The sequence below is a fragment of the Tursiops truncatus genome, chromosome 5, assembly GCF_011762595.2.
Source record: "Tursiops truncatus isolate mTurTru1 chromosome 5, mTurTru1.mat.Y, whole genome shotgun sequence".
NCBI lineage: Eukaryota > Metazoa > Chordata > Mammalia > Artiodactyla > Delphinidae > Tursiops > Tursiops truncatus.
Genome location: NC_047038.1, coordinates 40,682,848 through 40,704,030, shown reverse-complemented (window position 1 = coordinate 40,704,030; position 21,183 = coordinate 40,682,848). Strand labels below are relative to the sequence as shown.

General features: G+C 38.8%; 1 protein-coding gene across 4 annotated transcripts in view; it reads left to right on the top strand.

Moving 5' to 3' along the window:
* Positions 1 to 12,736, top strand: part of RAB28 (RAB28, member RAS oncogene family) — a 94,389-nt gene extending 81,653 nt beyond the window's left edge. Inside the window, exons 6-8 of one of the 4 annotated variants that reach the window (XR_004526650.2) lie at positions 1,475 to 1,552; positions 7,888 to 7,964; positions 11,789 to 12,736. Coding sequence is in view for 3 of the 4 variants with exons in the window: in XM_073805051.1 (XP_073661152.1) it covers positions 1,475 to 1,552; positions 5,389 to 5,685 (375 nt within the window). In the remaining variant the exon portion in view is untranslated. The other 3 variants (XM_033856855.2, XM_033856854.2, XM_073805051.1) reach the window with 3 other exon arrangements.
* The last annotated feature ends 8,447 nt before the right edge of the window (positions 12,737 to 21,183 follow it).

The window sequence follows — 21,183 nt, the reverse complement described above, 5'->3', positions numbered from 1 at the left end:
TTTTTTAAACTTACTCTCTTAGTGACCTCATCTAGTCTCATGGCTTTGGCCAGGCCTCTTTCCTGAACTCCAGACTCATATACCCCAGCACTCCTGTTTAGGTGTCTAACAGCCAGTCCCAATTTAATTCAGGTCCAGAACTGAGCTCTTGGTATTCCCTCTTCAGATCTCTCACAGTCTTCCCCACTTAAATAAATGGCAGATCTTCTACCAGTTGCTAAGACCAAGAAAATTTTGGAGTCATCTTTGACTCCTGTCTTTCTTTGACATACCACATCTATCACCAAGTCCTGTTGGTTCTACTTTCAAAATATATCCATAATCTGGTGACTGTTTCTTACCATCTCCACTGCTACCACTTAGTTTCAAGCCTCCATCATCTCTTACATTAGTGTCCTTGATGATTTCTCTTTTTTACCCTTGATCTTCTATAGTGAATACTCAATACAACAACCAAGTTGACCTTGTTAAATAGAAGTCACATCAATCCACCCTCCATTTCACTCAGAGTGAAAGCCAAAGTTCTTCACATAGTTTACCAGATCTTACATGATTTGTACACTCTTAATCTCTCTGCTAGTTTTCTTCTTACAATCCCCTTTTTCTCTCCATTCCACCGCACTAGCTTTCTTATTTCTCCTTGAACATTGACCATCAGTGAACTATAATATATAATGCTCTTCGGGGTACAAATGACATAAACCTTTTGGGGATATGTATCTCTTTTTGATTAGGGATCGAAGTTAAATTAGTAAAGTTGTGATAAATATTCAGTAAGTAATCATGAGATAAGTAGGGATAAGAATATGATAGAGCACTTACAGAACAAAGACAAGTTATGCATTAGAGTCGGTGACTGATTCGTGTCTATAGATTTTTGTTTAATGATAATGGAGTATGCTGCTCATTTTCTGTTTGATAAAATACAGTAAAGATTATACGTTTTTTGCTCAAGAGATATGGAGAATTTATTAAAATTGATGAGAACCACAAAGATTATTAAAGAGTTGTGAAGTAAGACCTTTGAAGATAGGCTAATGCCAGATCAAAAGACTATTGTAGAACTGGCAGCGAGAAACTTTACCCAGGTAGTAAAGTATAGACTAATTTATTTTCATTTTCTTCAGGACTTATAGGAGTTTGTTATTATGCTAGTAGTTTTTTTTTTTTAATTTGGTAGCTGTAATTAATTGTCTTATGTTAAATCTTTAAAAGCATAAGTTTTTAGGGATAAACGTATATTTAGACCAGTTCAGTGAAGTGTATGGCTTTTCAAATTATGGTTTAATCATTTAAAAAATTATTATACTTAAAATGTTGCTGTATTTGACAAATAAAGCTATTTTTGGAATAACCTGGTACATCATATTTTTTGCAGTTTTTGCTGTTTATCACTTTTTAGAAAGTTCAATTTATTTGAAGGTAACTTAAACATGCCTGTTTTAAATCATTTAAACCTGTTTTTGTTATGTAGGTCTTCCTGTGTTTTCAGAAAGTTGCTGCTGAAATCCTTGGAATCAAGTTAAACAAAGCAGAAATAGAACAGTCACAGGTTATTATATTGAACTGTATATTTTAAAAAATAATTTATTTCTTAAAAGACATTAATTTTCACCCTGAATCCTTTTACATTCATGCATTCTATGTACATATCCCTAAAAGCCTTAAAAATAGATTGTGTGTATGAATCAGTGTTTATTGCAGAAGATGGAGGATGTTAACTTTTTGCCAAATGATGGAACCTCATTGAAACCTCATTTTGTCCGTTTTGTTGGAAAAATGAGATTAATGCAATAAAAATTTCATCAGTGGTTAAATAATGGGTTAAGGAACTGACTGTATTATTTTGTACGTCTTTATTAAAGTTCTTCTTCCATGATTACTGTACAATATCCTTTTTATATTTTATACAAAATCCCAACTATAATATTTATCAAAGGTTAGTCTTAACTAGTAAGAATTTACCCCATTTGGCATCTTCCACGTTTGCATTGGTAAAACATTAGTTTTTCTAAAGTCTTGCTCTCTGTTCTTCTCTAAAAGGTCCTGCCTTGTAATGATATTAATTCTTCATGTTATTTTATTGTTAATTTCATAATGGTATTAATTATTGAGGCTTTCTGAATTCTTTCACTATTTGTAGACAGTTCTCTTAGACTAAGAAATAAATATGAATACCAATAATCAAGCATTTAAAAATACCACTACAATAGCATACCAATTCACATGTTTGATTGAATGAAAAATCAGAGCAAGAGCCTGTAGTTTAAAGTCAGGCTTCGGAAGTGATTTGCTTAGAAGCAACATATAAATTACACTTTCCCTTAATCCCCTGCACTCTGTCCCTGCTCTGTGAAGCTAAAAAAGGTATAACAATCTTTCCCCATCGTTAAATTTTTCTTTAATTCTTTTAGAGTTAGTTCTGTCATGGTCGCTCTTTGTGTGTGCATGTGTGTGTGTGTTTAAATAACTTGAGCAGATATCAATTGAAAATTGTTTAGGGAGGGTGGGAGGGAGGGAGACGCAAGAGGGAAGAGATATGGAAACATATGTATATGTATAACTGATTCACTTTGTTATAAAGCAGAAACTAACCCACCATTGTAAAGCAATAATACTCCAATAAAGATGTAAAAAAAATAAAAGAAAATAAAAAGAAAAGAAAAAAAAGAAAATTGTTATGCTGATATGGCTGTTTCTAGAATTTCATTAAAATATTTGGAACTCTGGAAATCTGCTACTTTTATTTCTCATTATTCAAAAGACATTTCAGCACTTACTGTGGCCAGGCACAGTGTTCCGATATTTGTGCCATATAAATTGCTCCCAGACACAAAAATAGCTACTTCGTTTTGGCCTAGGAGGATGGATACAAGAAAGAGAAATTACCATAATTTGCTTGATAGTACTGACCTTGGCAGACCCCAGAGGTCAAGTGATTCCTCTGCTTTTTAGCTTCACTTCCTAAATGATGTTTCTCCCTGGTTAGATAGTCTATGAATGATTATCAAACAATCATAAATGATTTATTGGACATATAAGTGTGGTTTAGTGGTGGATTCAGAGGAGATTTAAAAGAGTTTAAGATGCAGTCCCGGGCTTCCCTGGTGGCGCAGTGGCTGAGAGTTCGCCTGCCGATGCAGGGGACACGGGTTCGTGCCCCGGTCCGGGAAGATCCCACATGCTGCGGAGTGGCTGGGCCCGTGAGCCATGGCCACTGAGCCTGCGCATCAGGAGCCTGTGCTCCACAACAGGAGAGGCCACAACAGTGAGAGGCCCACGTACCGCAAAAAAAAAAAAAAAAGATGCGGTCCCTGCTTTCAGTGAAGAAAATTAATATGTGCTAGGCACTGTGTTATCTCATTTTACCCTTATAATAACTCTGTGGGGCAGGTGGCATTTCATCATTTTATGGGTAGAAAACTGAGACTGTGGAGAGGTTAAGTAACTTGATCTGTTAATCTACAGCTAGGCAGTGGTGGAGTCAGGATTTGACCTCAGGCCTGTCTGATAGCAGTGCCCCTAATGTTTCCATTCCGCCATATTAGGGGAAGATTTACTGGGTAGTTTGTAGTAGGGAGTTGAAAAAGAAGCTGGCATGAAAAAGTTGAAAGCTTAGGTTGTATTTTGGAAACAGAAGAGTAGTTTGGTTAAAATAAATGACCATTTGTGTTGGAGTGTGCAGGGAATTTGAGAAAAAGATTGTGGAGATTTATGAATGCCAAGTTGATAAGTTTTATCTCATGTATTGACAGTGGAAAATAATTTTAAGCAGGGAAATAAATGAAAGCAGTTTTTAGATAGGATTAATCTAATGGGATTTGTGTGTGTGTGTGTGTGTATGGATGTGAAAGAGATTGAAAGCAAGGAGACTGGGTTACTGTCCTCATGTGATAAGGACCAGAATTGGGGTGGAAGGGAAAGAATGGATGTAAGAGACATTTCACAGAAGAATCAATAGGACTTGTGGAATGACTGGATAAAAGGGAGAAGTCCAAGATCACGTTGAGGTTTCTCACCTGAGGAATGGAGAACAGGGGAGACCCAGTGATGAGGCCCCCGTGGAGGAGAAGGTGTACTGGTGTGGCACAGGAAGCTTCACTGAGAAGGGAGTGTACATCGCTTGAGCCCCAAAGCAGTGCTTAGGTTCAGTGACAACTCCAGAGAGATGGAGTAACTGGGATACTTTTGAAAGACAGAGTTCTAGGGAAACTTTATTAATATTTGTAGCTCACTCTTAGTCACAAGAGCCAAAGAGTTACTGTTTGGACTTTAGAGATGGACTTAACATCTAGGCATATTTTAACAAAAGCAGCATCAGATGTGTTAACTACATAGTTCCCCAGCCTCCCTATACACCCCACCTTGTTTGTTAGTGTACTCCATCTTCTTTATTATGCTATGAAGTTTAATTCTGTCTTCAGTTTGTTGGTGTTGACTTTGAATTCATTCATTTGAAGATGAAGTCAGCTGCTAGAGCCCTCCTTTATTGTGTTTGTCAGAATCCTTTGTATAGGAAAACCTCATTCTCCATTCCTGAGATCAATGAATTTGGTGTTTTTGCCAGTTAAATTATTTATTTCACAGTGGAAACATTTTTGAAAGTTCATTATTTTTTTAAATTTTATTTATTTATTTTTAATATTTTTAAAAGTTCATTATTTTTAAAAGATGTTTCTAAGAACATACTTGCAAGCTGTGTTAAGCACAGTTTTTTTTAATTGAAATGTATTTGACACAACATTTGACAGGACAACATCTTTCTTGTCCCCCCCATCTCCTGGAAACCACCATTTTATTCTTTGTTTTTACAAGTTTGGCTTTTTAAAATTCCACATATGAGTAATATCCTACAGTACTTGTCTTTCTCTGTCTGACTTATCTCATTTTGCACAATATGCTCAAAGTCTCTTCATGTTTTCACAAACGAGAGTCCTCCTTTCTCCTGGCTGAATAATATTACATTGTGTGTGTGTGTGTGTGTGTGTGTGTGTGTGTATATATATATATATATATATATATATATATATATATATACACACACACACACACACACCACATTTTCTTTATTCACCTATCAATGGACACTTAAGTTGTTTCCATATTTTGCTTATTATAAATAACACTATAATGAACATGGGGGTGCATATACCTTTTTGAGTTATTGTTTCATTTTCTTCGGGTAAATACCCAGAGGTGGAACTGCTGGATGGTATGGTAGTTCTATTCTTAACTTTTTGAGGAAACTCCATATTGTTTTCCAGTAGCTGCACCAATTTACATTCCCACCCATAGTGCATAAGGGTTTCCTTTTCTCCACATCCTCACCAGCACTTCTCTCTTATATTCTTTTTTTTTTTTTTTTTTTTTTTTTTTTGCGGTATGCAGGCCTTTCACTGTTGTGGCCTCTCCCGTTGCGGAGCACAGGCTCCTGACACACAGGCTCAGCGGCCATGGCTCACGGGCCCAGCCGCTCCGCGGCATGTGGTATCTTCCTGGACCGGGACACGAACCCATGTCCCCTGCATCGGCAGGCGGACTCTCAACCACTGTGCCACCAGGGAAGCCCCCTCTTACATTCTTGATGACAGCCATTCTAACAGGTGTGAGGTGCTATCTCATTGTAGTTTTAATTTGATGATTAGTGATGTTGAGCATCTTTTCATGTACCTGTTGGCCATTTGATGTCTTCTGAAAGTTCATTTAAAACCAAAGAAGTTCAGATTTTGTATCTATAGAGAGTGAGGGAGTAGGGAGGAAAGGGAGGGAGGGAGAGAGAGAGCTTATGCACCTGTTTTTTGTAGTTTTTATGTCATTTGAAAGATTCCTGAGGGAATTCGGTGTCACAAAGTGATAAAGTGTTTTGTATTATTTTATACAGAAGGAGCTAGACTATAGACTCACCAGTTACACACAAGTTGACACTATAGTAATTTCATTTGTGACAAATATTTATAGTAAGGTTTTAGTCTTAGTTCCATTCACTGATTATTTAAAGAGATTCTGCTATTTTACTTCTAACCTAGATTATTCCTGTTTGGGAGTCATATAAAATGAGTTATCAACACACTTTACAAGCTTTTCAAGGAAGGGAAGAGGGAGAAAAGAAAGGGAATGCAGCTTATTAATACAGCAAACACTTTTTGAGAGTCTACTTTTTGCCAGAACACTAGAATCTGGGATACAAAGATGAATAAGTTAAAGTCCTTGTCCTCAAGGACTCCCAGAATACATGAAGGCAGACAAATATGTTAAGTATGCTCTAGATGCATTTTTTTTTTTTTTTTTTTTTAGATGCATTTTTTACAATTCCCAATTAGTGGCATTTTCACTGGCCAGTTAATAAACTATGACTTCGTTTGGTTTGAACTAGGTATGCATTAGTTTCTTTTCTTTTTTATTGAATTATAGTTGACTTAAAATATTATATTGGTTTCAGGTGTACAACATAGTGATTTGATATTTTTACAGATTACACTCCATATAAAGTTATTTAAAAATATTGGCTGTATTTCCTGTGCTGTACATTACATCCTTGTATTTTATTTATTTTTTACCTAGGAGTTTGTACCTCTTAGTCCCCTTCCCCTATCCTGCCCCTTCCCTCTTCTCTCTCCCCACTGGTAACCACTAGTTTGTTCTCCATTATCTGTGAGTCTATTTCCGTTTTGTTATATTAGTTTGTTTGTTTTATTTTTTAGATTCCACAAATAAGTGAAAGCACATAATATTTGTTTTTCTCTATCTGACTTATTTCACCAAACATAATAGCCTCCAAGTCCATCCATGTTGTTGCAGATGGCAAAATTGCATTCTCTTTATGGCTAATATTCCATTGTGTGTCTGTATGTGTGTGTGTTTGTGTGTGGCACATCTTCTTTATCCATTCATGTGTTGATGGACACTTACATGACTTCCATGTCTTGGTTATTATAAATAATGCTGCTATGAACATTGGGGTGCATATATCTTTTCAAATAATGTCTTCATTTTCTACAGATATATACCCAAGAATGGAATTACTGGATCATATGGTATTTCTATTTTTAGTTTTTTGGGGAACCTCCATAGTGTTTTCCATCGTGGCTGCACCAATTTGCATGCCCACCAACAGTATACTAGGGTTCTCTTTTTTACACATTCTTGCCAACTTGCTATTTCTTGTCCTTTTGACAGTAGTCATTCTGACAGGTGTGAGGTGATAATCTCATTGAGGTTCTGGTTTGCATTTTCTTGATGATTAGCATTGTTGAACATATTTTCATGTGTCTTGGCCATCTGTATGTTTTGTGTGGAAAAATGTCTATTCAGGTCCTCTGAACATTTTTAAATCTGTTTTTTTTTTTTGTTGTTGTTTTGTTTTTTTTTATATTGAGTTGTATGAGCTTTTTCTATATTTTGGATATTAACTCTTTATCAGATATATCATTTGCAAATATTTTCTCCCATTCATTAGGCGGCCTTTTCGTTATTTAATGCTTATTTAATGTGGCCTTTTTTTGATGCTTTCCTTCTCTCTGCATAAGCTTTTTTTTTCTTTTTTTAACATCTTTATTGGAGTATAATTGCTTTACAATGTAGTGTTAATTTCTGCTGTACAACAAAGTGAATCAGTTATACGTATACATATATCCGCATATCCCCTCCCTCTTGCGTCTCCCTCCCACCCTCCGTATCCCACCCCTCTAGGTGGTCACAAAGCACCGTGCTGATCTCCCTGTGCTTCTCTGCATAAGCTTTTAAGTTTGAGTAGGTTCCATTTATTTATTTTGCTTTTACTTCCCTTGCCTGAGGAGACAGTTCCAATAAAATATTGCTAAGACCTATAGATCATATTCCATTTTTTTTCTTTCACTATTTACTTTTAAAATTTATTTTTTCATACAGTTTCAAAACCAGATGGGATAAAACCATGTAGATAAACCTTGCGTTTTACAGATTAGGAGATGGTGAAGACCAAAGAGGTGAAGTAACTTGCCCAAAGTTGTGAATGTTACTGGCAGCCTATAATGGCACATTATACAGAAAAAAAAGCTCCCACTGTGTGTAAAGTATCATGCTTTTCAAAATGTTATATCCATGCTTTTAAATGGTAACCTATAATCTCTGCACTTTGAATTTGTATCAATTATAGTATTCTTTAATTTATTTAATATTCTTTAATAGTTTACACATCTGTTTTCCATGCTAGACTCTTATGTGTCTCAAAAAACAGAGATCATGTATTATTTATATGAATATTTCTAATACCTAGAATAGTGGTTTGCTTTGAATGAGTGATAGTGACAGGTGTTTCAGCTGTCAAAGTATGTTTACTCCATATCCTGAGCATGATAAACTATGACTTTTGCAAAGGTAAATTTGTTACTACTATCTGGACTCAAACACAGTTGTAGAATTGACCAAATTTATCTTTAGTGTCTTCCGAAGAGTCAGTCTCTACTGCGTATACCTTACCTCAACTCCTAGGTTGCTTGCTTTCTTACCCTTATGGAGAGCTACCATTTCCAGTATCCGCTCACAACTCTTTGACAAAACAAGGGTTAAGCTGGTGTTCAACCACACAGCTCCCTTCCTCTTAGGGCCACTGCATTATTTTCACTCAACTGACTAATAGCAGAGAGTAATTGAGTGTACTTTGTGGCTCCAAAAATAAAGGTGGGTATTTTGTAGGAAACATTTTCTCTGAAAATGTCAGTGAATGAATGACTTGTAAACAAGCCGACTACTGTGAAATCACCTATCATGAAGTTTATGACATGGAAATTATGCTTTTTTTTACTCATAGAAAGCAAAGCTCTGAATATGCAGAGCTTTGGTTCTGGCTTCCAGTTCAGGAACTTTGTGCAAAGCTTTATGTCAAACAGCCAAGGCCCCCAAGAAAGATGTTGCCTTGTTATTTCTTCATTAATTTGATGAGAATTAATGGTGAAAATCCAAGTCATTTATGTTAGTCAATAACTTTGACCAGAATGTCTTGACCACAGGTCAGTAACCTGGTTGTGTTTATAGGATAGGGTTTAAACCATCATTTTGGAGGATTAATGAGTTGCTTACTGATTATGAAAATCTCTTCTCTTTATTGTAACCCATAGTTTGGTGTGAAACAATTAGTTTTGGGGAGGCCAGATGCTGGTGTTCAGCGTTTCACTGATGTACTCCCCCTCATACGTCATGTGGCAGTTGGTAATGCTTCTGTTGATAGCATCAGGCTGAGTGCCTAGTAAATCATGAGTCTTATCCAGAAGTTAATACTGCCTGCTAGAGAACTGAAGCAGAGCCCATCCAAGGCTAATATACCGTAGTGTCCTGTTCATTCACTCTCAGTTGTTTATCCTGTCTTTATAAACATTATCACAAGCAGCAACCTGATTAACATGTTTTTTTCTGTATGTGCTAATTAATAGATGCTATTATGAAGGAAGATATTTCTGAAATAAATATTTGAACTCATTAAAAGCGAGGATAGTTTCAAGTCCAAAAAACTGGGGGAGCGTGTTATCTCTGTCATATTTGTCATATGTGGTCTTTTCATCTTAAGGGTTATAGCAATCAAAAAACCTAACAGTTTTGATTCTTTATTTATCAAAACTCTTAGATATTTGAAAACAACAGCTGTTGTGCTTAAATATTGTATGTCAGAATTTTTTTTAAAATGATAGAAAAGTGTGTTTTGAACTTATTTATTTCTGTATGGAATTTGGAAACATGGAGGTTAGGGTTGTGTGAGGGGTGGGGGAATGAGCTTCAAAAGAAAGTCTTTGAAAAGTAATAAATATTATTAAATGTAAAAATTGTAAATGACGTATAGCTTCCTCTGATTTATGCATCCTCTCCCCACCTTCAAAGAAAATGAATCACTCCTTCTTTGTTCCCACAACATATTTTTAAGTCCACTAGTAAAGCACTTATCTGGTATGACAACTAGCTGTGTACATGTTCTCTTCCCATTAGGTCCATAGCAACTTATGAACAAATCCTGTGTAATTCATCATTTGTTCCTAGTGTAGAGCAACTGGCACATAGTAGATCCTCAGTAATGTTTGTAAAAAGAAATTGAATTGGTACCTTGGCTGCACTTTAGCATAGAAAAGCACCCAAATTCTTAGTTGCCCTCTGAAATATTGGGCGTTATATATATTATGTGTAATTGTGATATCAAAAATAGAACCCACAGCTTCTCTGAGAGGTTCAGTAGGCATGTCTATTTCAGTAATTAAATAGAATTGTAGAGAACAATGTTTCTTGGATCTTTGTTCATTTTCTTTACTTTTATATGCATATATTTTGCTGTTTCTTTTGTGACATGTTTAAATTTATGTGTGTATTTCTTTTTCTCCTTTGGTGTTTGTTCCCTTCTATTTTCAGTCATTGAGTAAACTTTCCATTTTTCTTTCTTTTTTTCCTCTTTCTTCTGCATCTTATGTTGTATGGAATTGACAGCATATTGTCAGGGCAGAAATAGTGAAGTACCCGGAAGAAGATAATCAACATACCAACTCTGCTCAGAGTAGAATCTGTTCAGTACAGTAGTGCAGGTATTAATTGATAAACTGTTGCAGTTTGGGGGAGGAGGGTGGGGAGAACTAGTGAATGCTGTCTTGTTCTTTATTCTTTATGAATAGAGAAGTTCAAATGATTATTGTACATTACTGGGAATTAAGATTGCATAAGTCCTGGTTTAGAACTTTGAAAAATTGATCCTTTGCTGGGAGACTTATGACTTACACAGGGAATTGGGAAAAAATTAAAATAATATTTCAGTTACTTTCAAACGTATTTGTCTTTATGGTTGTGTTTATTACATGTGCAGTGAAGTGGAGAATTGAGGTAGTTATTTCATTATTCATTCCTTACCATTTTTTCCTGAAATAGCCTGGTAATTGAAAGAGTATTTTTAAAATTTGCCTTGAGTTACCCTTCTTTGTCTGCTTGTGTGTGCAGAGTTAGTAAAAGAGTTGAAAACAGTAAAGGATGTGTTTTACTTTAAATAATTACTTAGAGATGAATGTTAGGGCATATTGCTAAATTCATTGTTTAAGACATTCCTTGAAGTGTGTGTTAGAGGGAAGGAAGGAAGAGTTAAAAGTGTCTTTTGGTTTAAATTATTTTAAAAACATGAATATGAGGTAATTTTCTAACTTTCTCATTATTCTATATTTTGTTAGAGTCATTATTCATAACCAATAGTGAGCTATTTGGAAGTAAGTTAGGAATTTGGGAGAACAGTTTTAAAAATTGGGTTGCTTAAAACATTTCTTCTTTATATGTAACTTCTCTGACATATCTCTTCACTAACTCACAAATTGATAAACATTCTTTAAAAAGTTATGACTGGATATAATAATTTATGGAAATATTAATAAATAATGATATTCTTTGAAATGGTGAGATCTTATCTATTAAGATATATAAATGATTAATTTTAATTCCTTTGCTTTAAATTATAACCAGGGCTTAATTTTTCATATTGATTTGCCAATTTTTTATTAGACTTTGGTAACCTCAAGTTATTATTGTCATAAAACCAGAGAAGACTCAGTAAAAGAAATGCTATTACATCCTTAACAGAATTACCCCTGCCCCGCTACTCCCTCACCCTCCACCAAAATATATCCCAGCTTGACCTTAGTTGGTCCTGGCTGGTTCTTTTAATATCAGCTCCTGCTTCATTTATGATGTCTATCATCAGGAGTTCACCAAAGTTCAGAAAATAAAAATATACTTTAAGGAGCTCTTTCTAAATGTTCTGATGTCCTGATAATAACTTTGTTTTCTTTTATGACAGAGGGTGGTGAAGGCAGATATTGTAAACTACAACCAGGAACCTATGTCAAGAACTGTTAACCCTCCTAGAAGCTCTGTGTGTGCAGTTCAGTGAGCACATTTTTCTTCTGTATTGATAGTTCTGGCTCCCCTTCACCTCTGTGTGGGCTCAAGGACCTGTAGAAACTTGTTTTATCAGTGACCATCTCTGTAGTTCAGTTAACGCTTTCCTCTCAACTCGCTTCATCATTGCCTGTTGCCTCAGCCGCAGGCAGCTCCTTGGACTGGAAAAAATTCAACTTTGGGACCACACACTTTGAATTCAAAATGGAAAGCCCGTTCTCTGGAGTTAGACTGCTTCATTGAAAAAGAATAATGTTGGTTCTCTTTATGTCCTCACTTCTTTTTTCCCTGATGTAAGTTGTTTTAAACAAATATGAAAACTATCTAAGTCTTGATCATCAGCCAGGATTTTGCCACAGCACAGTTTCATACTCTTATCTGAACTCATACCTGGCAAAGTATGCTTCAGAGTACAAACATTTAAACGAGTAATATATTTTATCTACAGATACTTAAGAAGGCATTCTCTTGCTGTCTATTGTGAGTAAAAATATATAAAGCTGTATCTAACTGAAAATGCTTGAAATAAAGCTATAATAGAAATATTTTTTTCATTTTTTTAAAAAGAGCCTAAATACTTTATATTTTAGCTGTAGCTCACAAAGTAGTGAGTATTGGATATTGTATTTTTATTATTGTATCATGATCATTACGTGTTGTGTAATACTCAGGTTAGATGGCTTTGTGAATTCTGATAAATGTTCAGCTGATGCTCCATGTGGACTTTCTCCTGCCAGCTGTGTAAGAGTACTTCCAGAATGAATTATGACTATTGTTGGATCATCGTGGATCAGACTGTACCTGATGTTCAGATGTTTTTCTCCTGCAAATAAATTTATTTAAATTACTTTGGGGGGAGAATTTTCTTTCAGCCATCTTCCCTTTAGTTACAGAAAAACAAAGTGTTTTTGGATACAAATCAGTGATCATGTGAAGTTTAATAAACATTCAGTCACGTAGAGTTGTTAGGGTATTTGTTGGACTAGTTAAAATCAGACCCCATAGCCTGGCATTTCAGGAGCTCCATATCAGCCGCATCCTACCCGCCTACCTTTTCTCATGCTGCTCTTCTGTGTACTGCCTGCCTCTGTGCCAGTGGAGCCACGGCTCACTCCTGTGTGACTGATGCTTTCTGATGCTCTGCCTTCCTGTCTTTGCTGCACAGGTCCCTCTGCCTGGAATTCCTTCCCCCTCTCTAAATGTCTGCCTTCTTTCAGTCAGCCTTTAGACACCATGAGGGCAGGGCTCTCTCTGTCTTGGTAACAGTTGTGTTGCATTTTTTGTGTGCAGGCACAGTGCCAGGCTGGCATATGGGTGCTCTGTATTGGCCACATCGAAACGGGATGAATGCTTCTCCTCTGCAAAACCACTCCTGTCTCCACAGCTGCAAATTCCACGTGAGCACCTCTTGGATGGCCATTACACCTTCCAGCCTTGCATCACAGTTATTTGTGTCTTTGTGTTTTATTGTTCATAGACCATGAGCTTATTGAAGGACAGTCCTGGGTCTCTATTTTCTCATGTCCTTCAGGAGTACCTATCAGGGTGCGTTCCTCATAGGAGACTTGCCAGAGGTGTGTGTAGAAATTTTGGACATTTAATCTTACAGCCATAAGGGATTTTAGAAAACTTGTTATTTCACATCTTGTGTGGCTAAGGAAACCGAAGTCTGGAGGGAAAAAGGAACTTGCCAGAGGTGGGAAAGCCCCTGGTGGTTCTGGTGCTGGGTGAGCAGGACTGCTTCTGGCTCTCCCTGCTGTCCCAGGACCTGGGCAGGGGCAGGCAGGGCCGTGAGCTGCTCTGGTATAATCATATTAAAAAAAAAAAAAAAGAAGAAAAGGAACTTGCAAGAGGTCATGGAATCACAGAGGTAGACCCCATAGGAGATCTTCTGTCCCTCAGCCAGGGTGACACTTTTTCAAGAGTGGTTTGAAATTTAAAAATTGTGGGGCTTCCCTGGTGGCGCAGTGGTTGAGAGTCCGCCTGCCGATGCAGGGGACACGGGTTCGTGCCCCGGTATGGGAAGATCCCACATGCCGCGGAGCGGCTATGCCCGTGAGCCATGGCCGCTAAGCCTGCGCGTCCGGAGCCTGTGCTCCGCAACAGGAGAGGCCACAGCAGTGAGAGGCCCGCGTACTGAAAAGAAAAAAAAATCGTGACTGCTGTACTTGTTAGACATTGAGTCCAGTCTTTCATTACTTTGATTTCTGTATTTTTCATTTTATAGCAACTAAGCAGCCTTTTTAAGCCTTTCAAGGTGGCATGCCCTTCAAGATAGCTCAGTTTATCCTTCCTTTCAACATCTTTCTAATATATACTGGTCAGTCTGCTAGGGCCTTTAGCAGAATATAAAGTTGAGTAAAAGATTTCAACCCTCAGGGACCCTACAGTCTAGTGGGAGAGATGTTTGTTATTGTTGCTGCTGTTTTAAAGCTGTGACTGATTGAAGTCTACTACTGAACTAAACTTACCCAAGGCTTTACATTCAGTAAGGGGTGAGGCCATGCCCTTTTGATCATTTCATGTCATTTATATATGTATGTGAAAATTTGAAGAGTTTTCAAAAGTTCTTTTTTTCAGTCCCAATTATTGCAGTACTAAAAGGTATAACTTAACACATATATATGATTGTACAGGCATCTGGAGAAGGCTGAGAGAAATTATATAGGGTCTATGATCAGACCAAAATACTTTAGTTATGTGTTTATAAAGTCAGAGCACTGAATGGGCCTGAACGGGGCAGGCAAGAGAATGGCCTTTGTGAGCTTGCTCTGTCCGGGACATTTCCAGGCCCTTATCACATGAGCTATTGTATTTTCACCCCGATCTATGAGAAGGTTATCACTGTTCCTGTCATGCACATGAGGACATCGAAGTGGGCAGTGAGTGATTACACCAAGTCCCTCTTTGAGTAAGTGGTAAAGCCAGGGTCCACACAAACCATTTCTGAGATGGGATGGCCTAGGCTGGGTACCGAATTAGGTTGCCTTCCATTTGTGAAGATCACAACTGACCTTCCTGGGGGTTGACCAGGCCTGGGTGTTATGTTGTTCTTTTGAGAAGTGGTGATGGCCAGCACTGGCCATCACCACTTTCTCACACCGACCATCTAGACCAGCAAGCTGTGTGTCCAGAGAGGCTAGTGGTTGTAAATTTGCCCTCTGATCGCTGAGGTAAGGACAGAAAAATACCTCCCCTGCCTTTGGTCTCATTGGTTTTATGTCTCTCCCCTCTAAGCTTGACCAGTCATTGAGAGCCTTTGGCTCAAGGAAAGCAAGCACAGTGAACATGCAATAGAGCATATGGCCAAAGCAGATTTCTGAATTCCATATTACAATTTTCCCCATACCTCGGGTTTTATTTTTGAAACAAAAACGTAGGATTCATGCTTATTTTACTTTGACTGTTACCTCTCCTGTCTACAGTTTTTAATTTAAAAAATTACAAGTCTTTCCATCTAGTTTTAGGCACTTTGTCTCCTGAAGACGCATGCTATAAAGTTTCAAACACATTGTGGTCACTTCTGCTTATTGAACTTTTGAAAACACAAAAGTTTTCAGCCAGAACTGGTCATTGGATGCTGCCTTTCAAATGCACCCTCTATTATGTGTGGCAAACCACTCTGGAGTGGTTTTTGGAGTGGCCCAAAGAACTCCTCCTGTGACTGCTTTATTATTCCAGGAGGAGGTAAGCCAGGGCCCTTTAAAGTCGATCACTGAAACAATGTGATGGGGCATAATAATTTGTGTGCCGTTTAAAAATAGAAAAGTTTTCTGGCCATAACCCATTCTGGTGATTGCTATAATGTTGGACATCCTGAAAAACAGTCGCAAGATTCAGAGGAAATGGAAATGCAGACCTATTGAGCATTGTGGCAGACATCTGTCGGCCTCCTCTCCAACATCATGTCACCACTTCTCCCAGCAACAGTTTCCTGATTTCCTGATGGAGCCCTCCTCCATTTTCAGCCTCTCACGGCTCTAGGGGTAGATTCTCATTGGCTTAAACCTATTAGGATATTAATTCCTCTTGGCCTCAGGGATTGGCTCAGAAATGAGTGGTTAATTCCATCCGAGCTAATGAAACTGGAGGGTACATTTGCTGAGGTTTCTGAAAAAGAAAAGAGAAAAGAAGAAAGCTCCCACCCCCTCAAGTTTCCAAATGACTCTTTGCCCGCTGAACTAGGTTGAGAAGGCTGTAGCTCTGAGCAACACTGGCAGCCGTCTTGAGGACACAAAGGGCGACCCTGCCCAAGTACAGAGCTGACCCCGAGGGAGCAGAGGTGAGAAGTGGGGAGAATCCCAGTCTCCGACACTGAGCCCCAGATCACGCCACGCCACGAATCGTTTTAACAGCGTGACTCAGTTTCCTTTATCATTTTGGCAAGTGTTAGTTTATTTTTTTGTTACTTCTTACATAAGCAACTGTCATGTATCAGGGCCTTTGCTTGGCATCAAAGAGATGAATGTGATGTGTTTTATCCTTAAAATCTTAGTCTAGGTACATGTATAACTCATCAAACAGAGTTACCAGACTCTGTAATCAGACTGTTAAATGCTTCAATAAAACCCTAATATTGTATAGGAAGATGTGGCTTAGCAGTGAGTGAAAAAACAGGGATTTCAGATAACAGGAATCAGCGTCAACAATATAATTGCCTCTTAAAAGACTGACTCGTAATCTTAGGCTATGTTAATACCAAAAGAGTCTCTGTTCTCTGAGTTGTTTTGTGTATAGGAATCACCTGGAGAATCTTGATTTAGTAGCTCTAGGGTGGGGTTTGAGGCTCTGCATTTATTTTATTTATTTATTTATTTATTTATTTTTTGGCGGTACTCGGGCCTCTCACTGTTGTGGCCTCTCCCGTTGCGGAGCACAGGCTCCGGACGCGCAGGCTCAGCGGCCATGGCTCACGGGCCCAGCCGCTCCGCGGCATGTGGGATCTTCCCGGACCGGGGCACGAACCCGTGTCCCCTGCATCGGCAGGGGGACTCTCAACCACTGCGCCACCAGGAAAGCCTGAGGCTCTGCATTTATAACAAGCTACCAAGTGATACTAATGCTGCTGGCTTTTGGATTACACTTTGAACTAGAAGAGATTAGACCATGCCTGCATTATCTTTCCTCTTATGGGTGCCCCTCTTTAAGAGGGCACGTTCTGATTATGGTGAGGGGATCCAGTGTCATAAGAAATAGTTGAAGGAAGGCAGTATGCTTAAGATGGAAAAGGGAGGGCCTGAGAGATACTCTGTTGGTCATCTCCAAATAGGTGAAAGACCACGCTTTAGAAAAAGGTAACTTCCAATATAGAACCTATAGAACTCCAGAAATAGGAGGGATAGATAGAAGCTATAGAAAGAAGATTTTGATCCAGCCCAAGAAAGAACCTTGCAAACCCCTGCTTTATGCTTTATGAAGTGTTGGGTCATGTTGCAGGGTTGCAAACTCATATGGCATCAGGGGCTAGGTAGGTAAATGAATGACTACAAAGCAGTTAAAGAGCATAAGACAGTAGGGGGTGGGCAGTGATTTGGAGAGCATGTGCCTGTCTAAAGCCATTCCAATCCAAGTTTTAAAGTTATATTGGCCAAATAAAATCTGTATGGATAAGGCTACTGCTAAGCCCTATATTAGAATCGTTGTGCTAATTAGATAAAAAAAAAAAAACACGTTCCTTTCTCACATTGGTTTATTTCCCTCTTCTAGAAAATTGTCACACTGTTTTGTTAGAGCCGGTCACTTAATTATCCTGGAAAATGGGTGATTGAATCTATAAGACCTGTGATATGAATGGCAACCCTATTGATGGGATGAATTCAGCGCTTTAGATCACAACCTCAGTGTCTGGATGTAAAGCTGATGAAATTAGGAGAGAAAATTGCTTGTCAAACTCTTCTGGAGAGCGGAATCATAGTGTTCAGGCTAAGCCCTCGGGACATGATGTGCCTAGGGACACAGTCTCTGCCCTCAAGTTAGCAGGGCATCCTGGCATCCTAGGTATCAGGAGAGAATCCATCCTGGTAAAATGGTGGGCAGCGTGCTGAGAGCAGCTCAGTGCCTCCAGACAGGGGTGAAGGAGTGGTCAGAACCGATTTGACAGGGGAAGTGAGGCTTGGCCTGACAGCCTTGAGTGAGACAACCCTCCCAGCACCTTCATCCCCAGGAAGTGAGCCTTTCAGTAGAGCAGGGCCTTTGGGCTGAGCTCAGACCACATACATTCCATTCTGTCTCGCCCTTCATTTCATCAGTTTTCCACACTGGAGAGCTGGAAGTGAGAGGAAAGGCAGGCTATTTGTTTTAAAGCCCTGCTTCCAAGTCATATTGAATGTTCTTAGGTCTCTTACACTGTAGATTGAAAGAGACTCAGGGCTGGTGTTCGGGCCGAGGGAGGCAAGTATCGTCAGCGCTGTACACGTACCAGCTCAGCTAGCTATTCTCATGGAAGCCTTGTGACCCAGCCTCCTTAATCCTTAGTTAACCTAGTTCCGCAGGCTGCACACGGATAGGACTCAGCCACGGGCCCCTCCTCCTTTTCCACTGCTGCTGCCCTCATCCCCTGATGCCTGGGTTGCTCCAACAGCTTGCTGAATTTGACGCACAGGTTTGAATTAAGTCACTCTTGTTCCAAACCCCCCGTGGTTCCTCATGCCCTTTTCCTTCAAAGGAAAATGACTTCCTCAGCCTGACATTCAGAATCCTCTGACAGCTTCCCCATCCTTCCTTCTGAAACATCTGTTTATCTTCAACTCTGGTGACTACTTTGTTCTAGCAAGTGGTCCCTCACCTCTGTGTCTCCACTGGGATTTCCTGCAGGGAAAAAGGGACCCTGTAGAGCCAAGTTAGAAAATGTGCTGCTTCTCCCGGCTCAAGAATCAATTGACTGTGTGACTGGTCAAACCACTTAATGTCTCTGGGCTGTTTCCTGAGGCTCATTTGTGAATAAGGTTATATGTGCTCTTTATCATCACCATGGCTTACAATGGATGCAGTGCAGATATACTGAGCCCTTTATAAACCTCTTCTCATTTGGTATATGTGTTAGCCTTTAAGATGGCCCCTATGATTCTTACTATCAATTTGTCAGCCCTCTGATGCAGCCAGCTTGGAAGTGAACCCTCTGGCTTTTCATCTGACTGCAACTTCACCAAGAGACCTCCAGGTAGAAGAACCCAGGCGAGGTGCCCCCAAATTCCTGATCCACAGAAACTATGAGAGATAATAAATCATTATTATTGTTTTAAGCCACTAAATCTTGGGGTAATTTGCTTCATAGCAATAGGTGACTAATACAATGGGTACTTGTATTATCTCTGATAGGGAAACTGAGGCTCAGGGCAGTTTGATAACCTGTCTGAGGCTGTATAATTGGGGAGTGGTGGAACAGGGATCCAAACCCAGGTCTGCCTGGCTCAGAAGCCTGACCACTTAGCTATCATGTTATACTTACTTATTACCATTCCTGTGACTCATTCACAGTAGGTGCTTATTAAACAACTTCAAATGAATGAACAACTGTTTTCATGACTGAATATATAAATGAATTACATGAATATATATTTACAAGGGGAGCCTGTAAAAATAAAGAATGAATGAATATTAGCAGTCTCTATTAAACCAGGTTGGAATTAGCCTAGTTTCTTTAAACATTTTAATCTGCAAATGAAAATAACTCTATCATTTGTTCTGACTATAGAAGTACTGTAAAATACTTAATACAGAGAAAAATAAAAGACATTAAAATCACCCCTCCCCTGCTCATTATTGTTGACATTTTGGTGAAAAACCATCTTCCAAATATGCATAAATGCATATTTCCAGAAGCTATACTTATAATAAATTGCATTATATTAAATAACTCATTTTGAAATTTGCTTTGGTCAATAAAAGTGATGTTATAGACATTTTCCACATCCATAAACATAAATACACATCACCATTTTTAATGGTTTCATGGTTTTCAAGTGTGTAACAGGATAATTTAGTCATTCTGCAATCTATGGGCATTTGTTTTCCCCTCGAGTTTTCACTATTATTATAAAGTATGCTTTGTTGAACATCCTATGTATCTCTTTCTATGTTTTCCTTTATATATTTATCCTTGAGATAAATTCCTAAAAGTAGAATTGCTGGGTTCAAAGGGTATTTTGAAAATATTTTATATTTTTATAAAATTTGCCAAACTGCACTTCAGCAATGTTGTACAACTTATCCTGCTCATGGCAAATGAAAGTGCCCACCTCCGCATGACCTTGGCAGCATTAGAGACGATAAATTCCTCATGCAAATGTAGTGGGTTCTCTGACCTGTATAGTCCTCTACATGGCACTGGTGTGGACTGACTTTCACCAGCAACCGTGAGCAAAGGCAGATATGATCTCTGTGTGGTAGTGAAGACTCGTGCCTACAGGGATGTTTTCCTGGTGCCTCTATTTTGGTCTTAACATATTTCAGTGATGTCAAATTGTTTCTTATACCCAGTAAATATCCTTAGAAAGCTTTAGTTCAGAATTGTTTATTCTAACTTGAATTGTATAAAGTCACAGCACACAAGTGGCTTATTAAAACAAAAGTAACCCACCTCCCATATAAGGAGCCTCTGTTTTCCTTATTTTTCTCTCCCTTCCTCTGAAGCCTCAGTCCTCCCTATAAGTCCCCCTGCCCACCCTCCACCCCCCCCCCCCCCCAAACAGAAGTTACCAAGCTTTCTTGTGCCCTTTGCTTGTACAAGGAAGTGAATCCTCCAGCTTTTCATCTCACCACAGCCTCACCAGAGGCCCTGAGCTAGAAGCACTAGCCCTGAGCTTAGGGTACCACCAGGCCACCCAGGGTTCTAAGGCCAACAACCCTATTGTTTGTATCTCCCTGGCGCCTGGCACTGAAGAAGCACTCAATAAAGGTTTATTGAATGAATAAAACCCATCTGTATTGTAGGCTGTCATAAGCAACTAAGCAGCCCAGTGGGTGAGCTGGGAGGAGCTCTGTCCTGGAGACTGTCGGCTAAGAGACTACTGACCTTGTCTTAGCCACTAACCAGCTATGTGAATGTGGGCAAATTCCTCCACTTCTGTCAGGCTCCATTTCTTTATCTGCAGTGAGTTTGTTAGATGCTCTCAGTGGTTCCCAAACCTGGTTATGATCAGAATCACCTGGGAAGCTTAAAAAAAATACTGATTCTGGGGCTCCACCCCAGATGTAGGGTCCTGGATTCTGTTTGGGAACCGCCGGACAAGCTAATTTCTCTGTGTATCTACTTCTCCCTTATATGACAAAGAACATATTGCCAGCTTTGAAGCT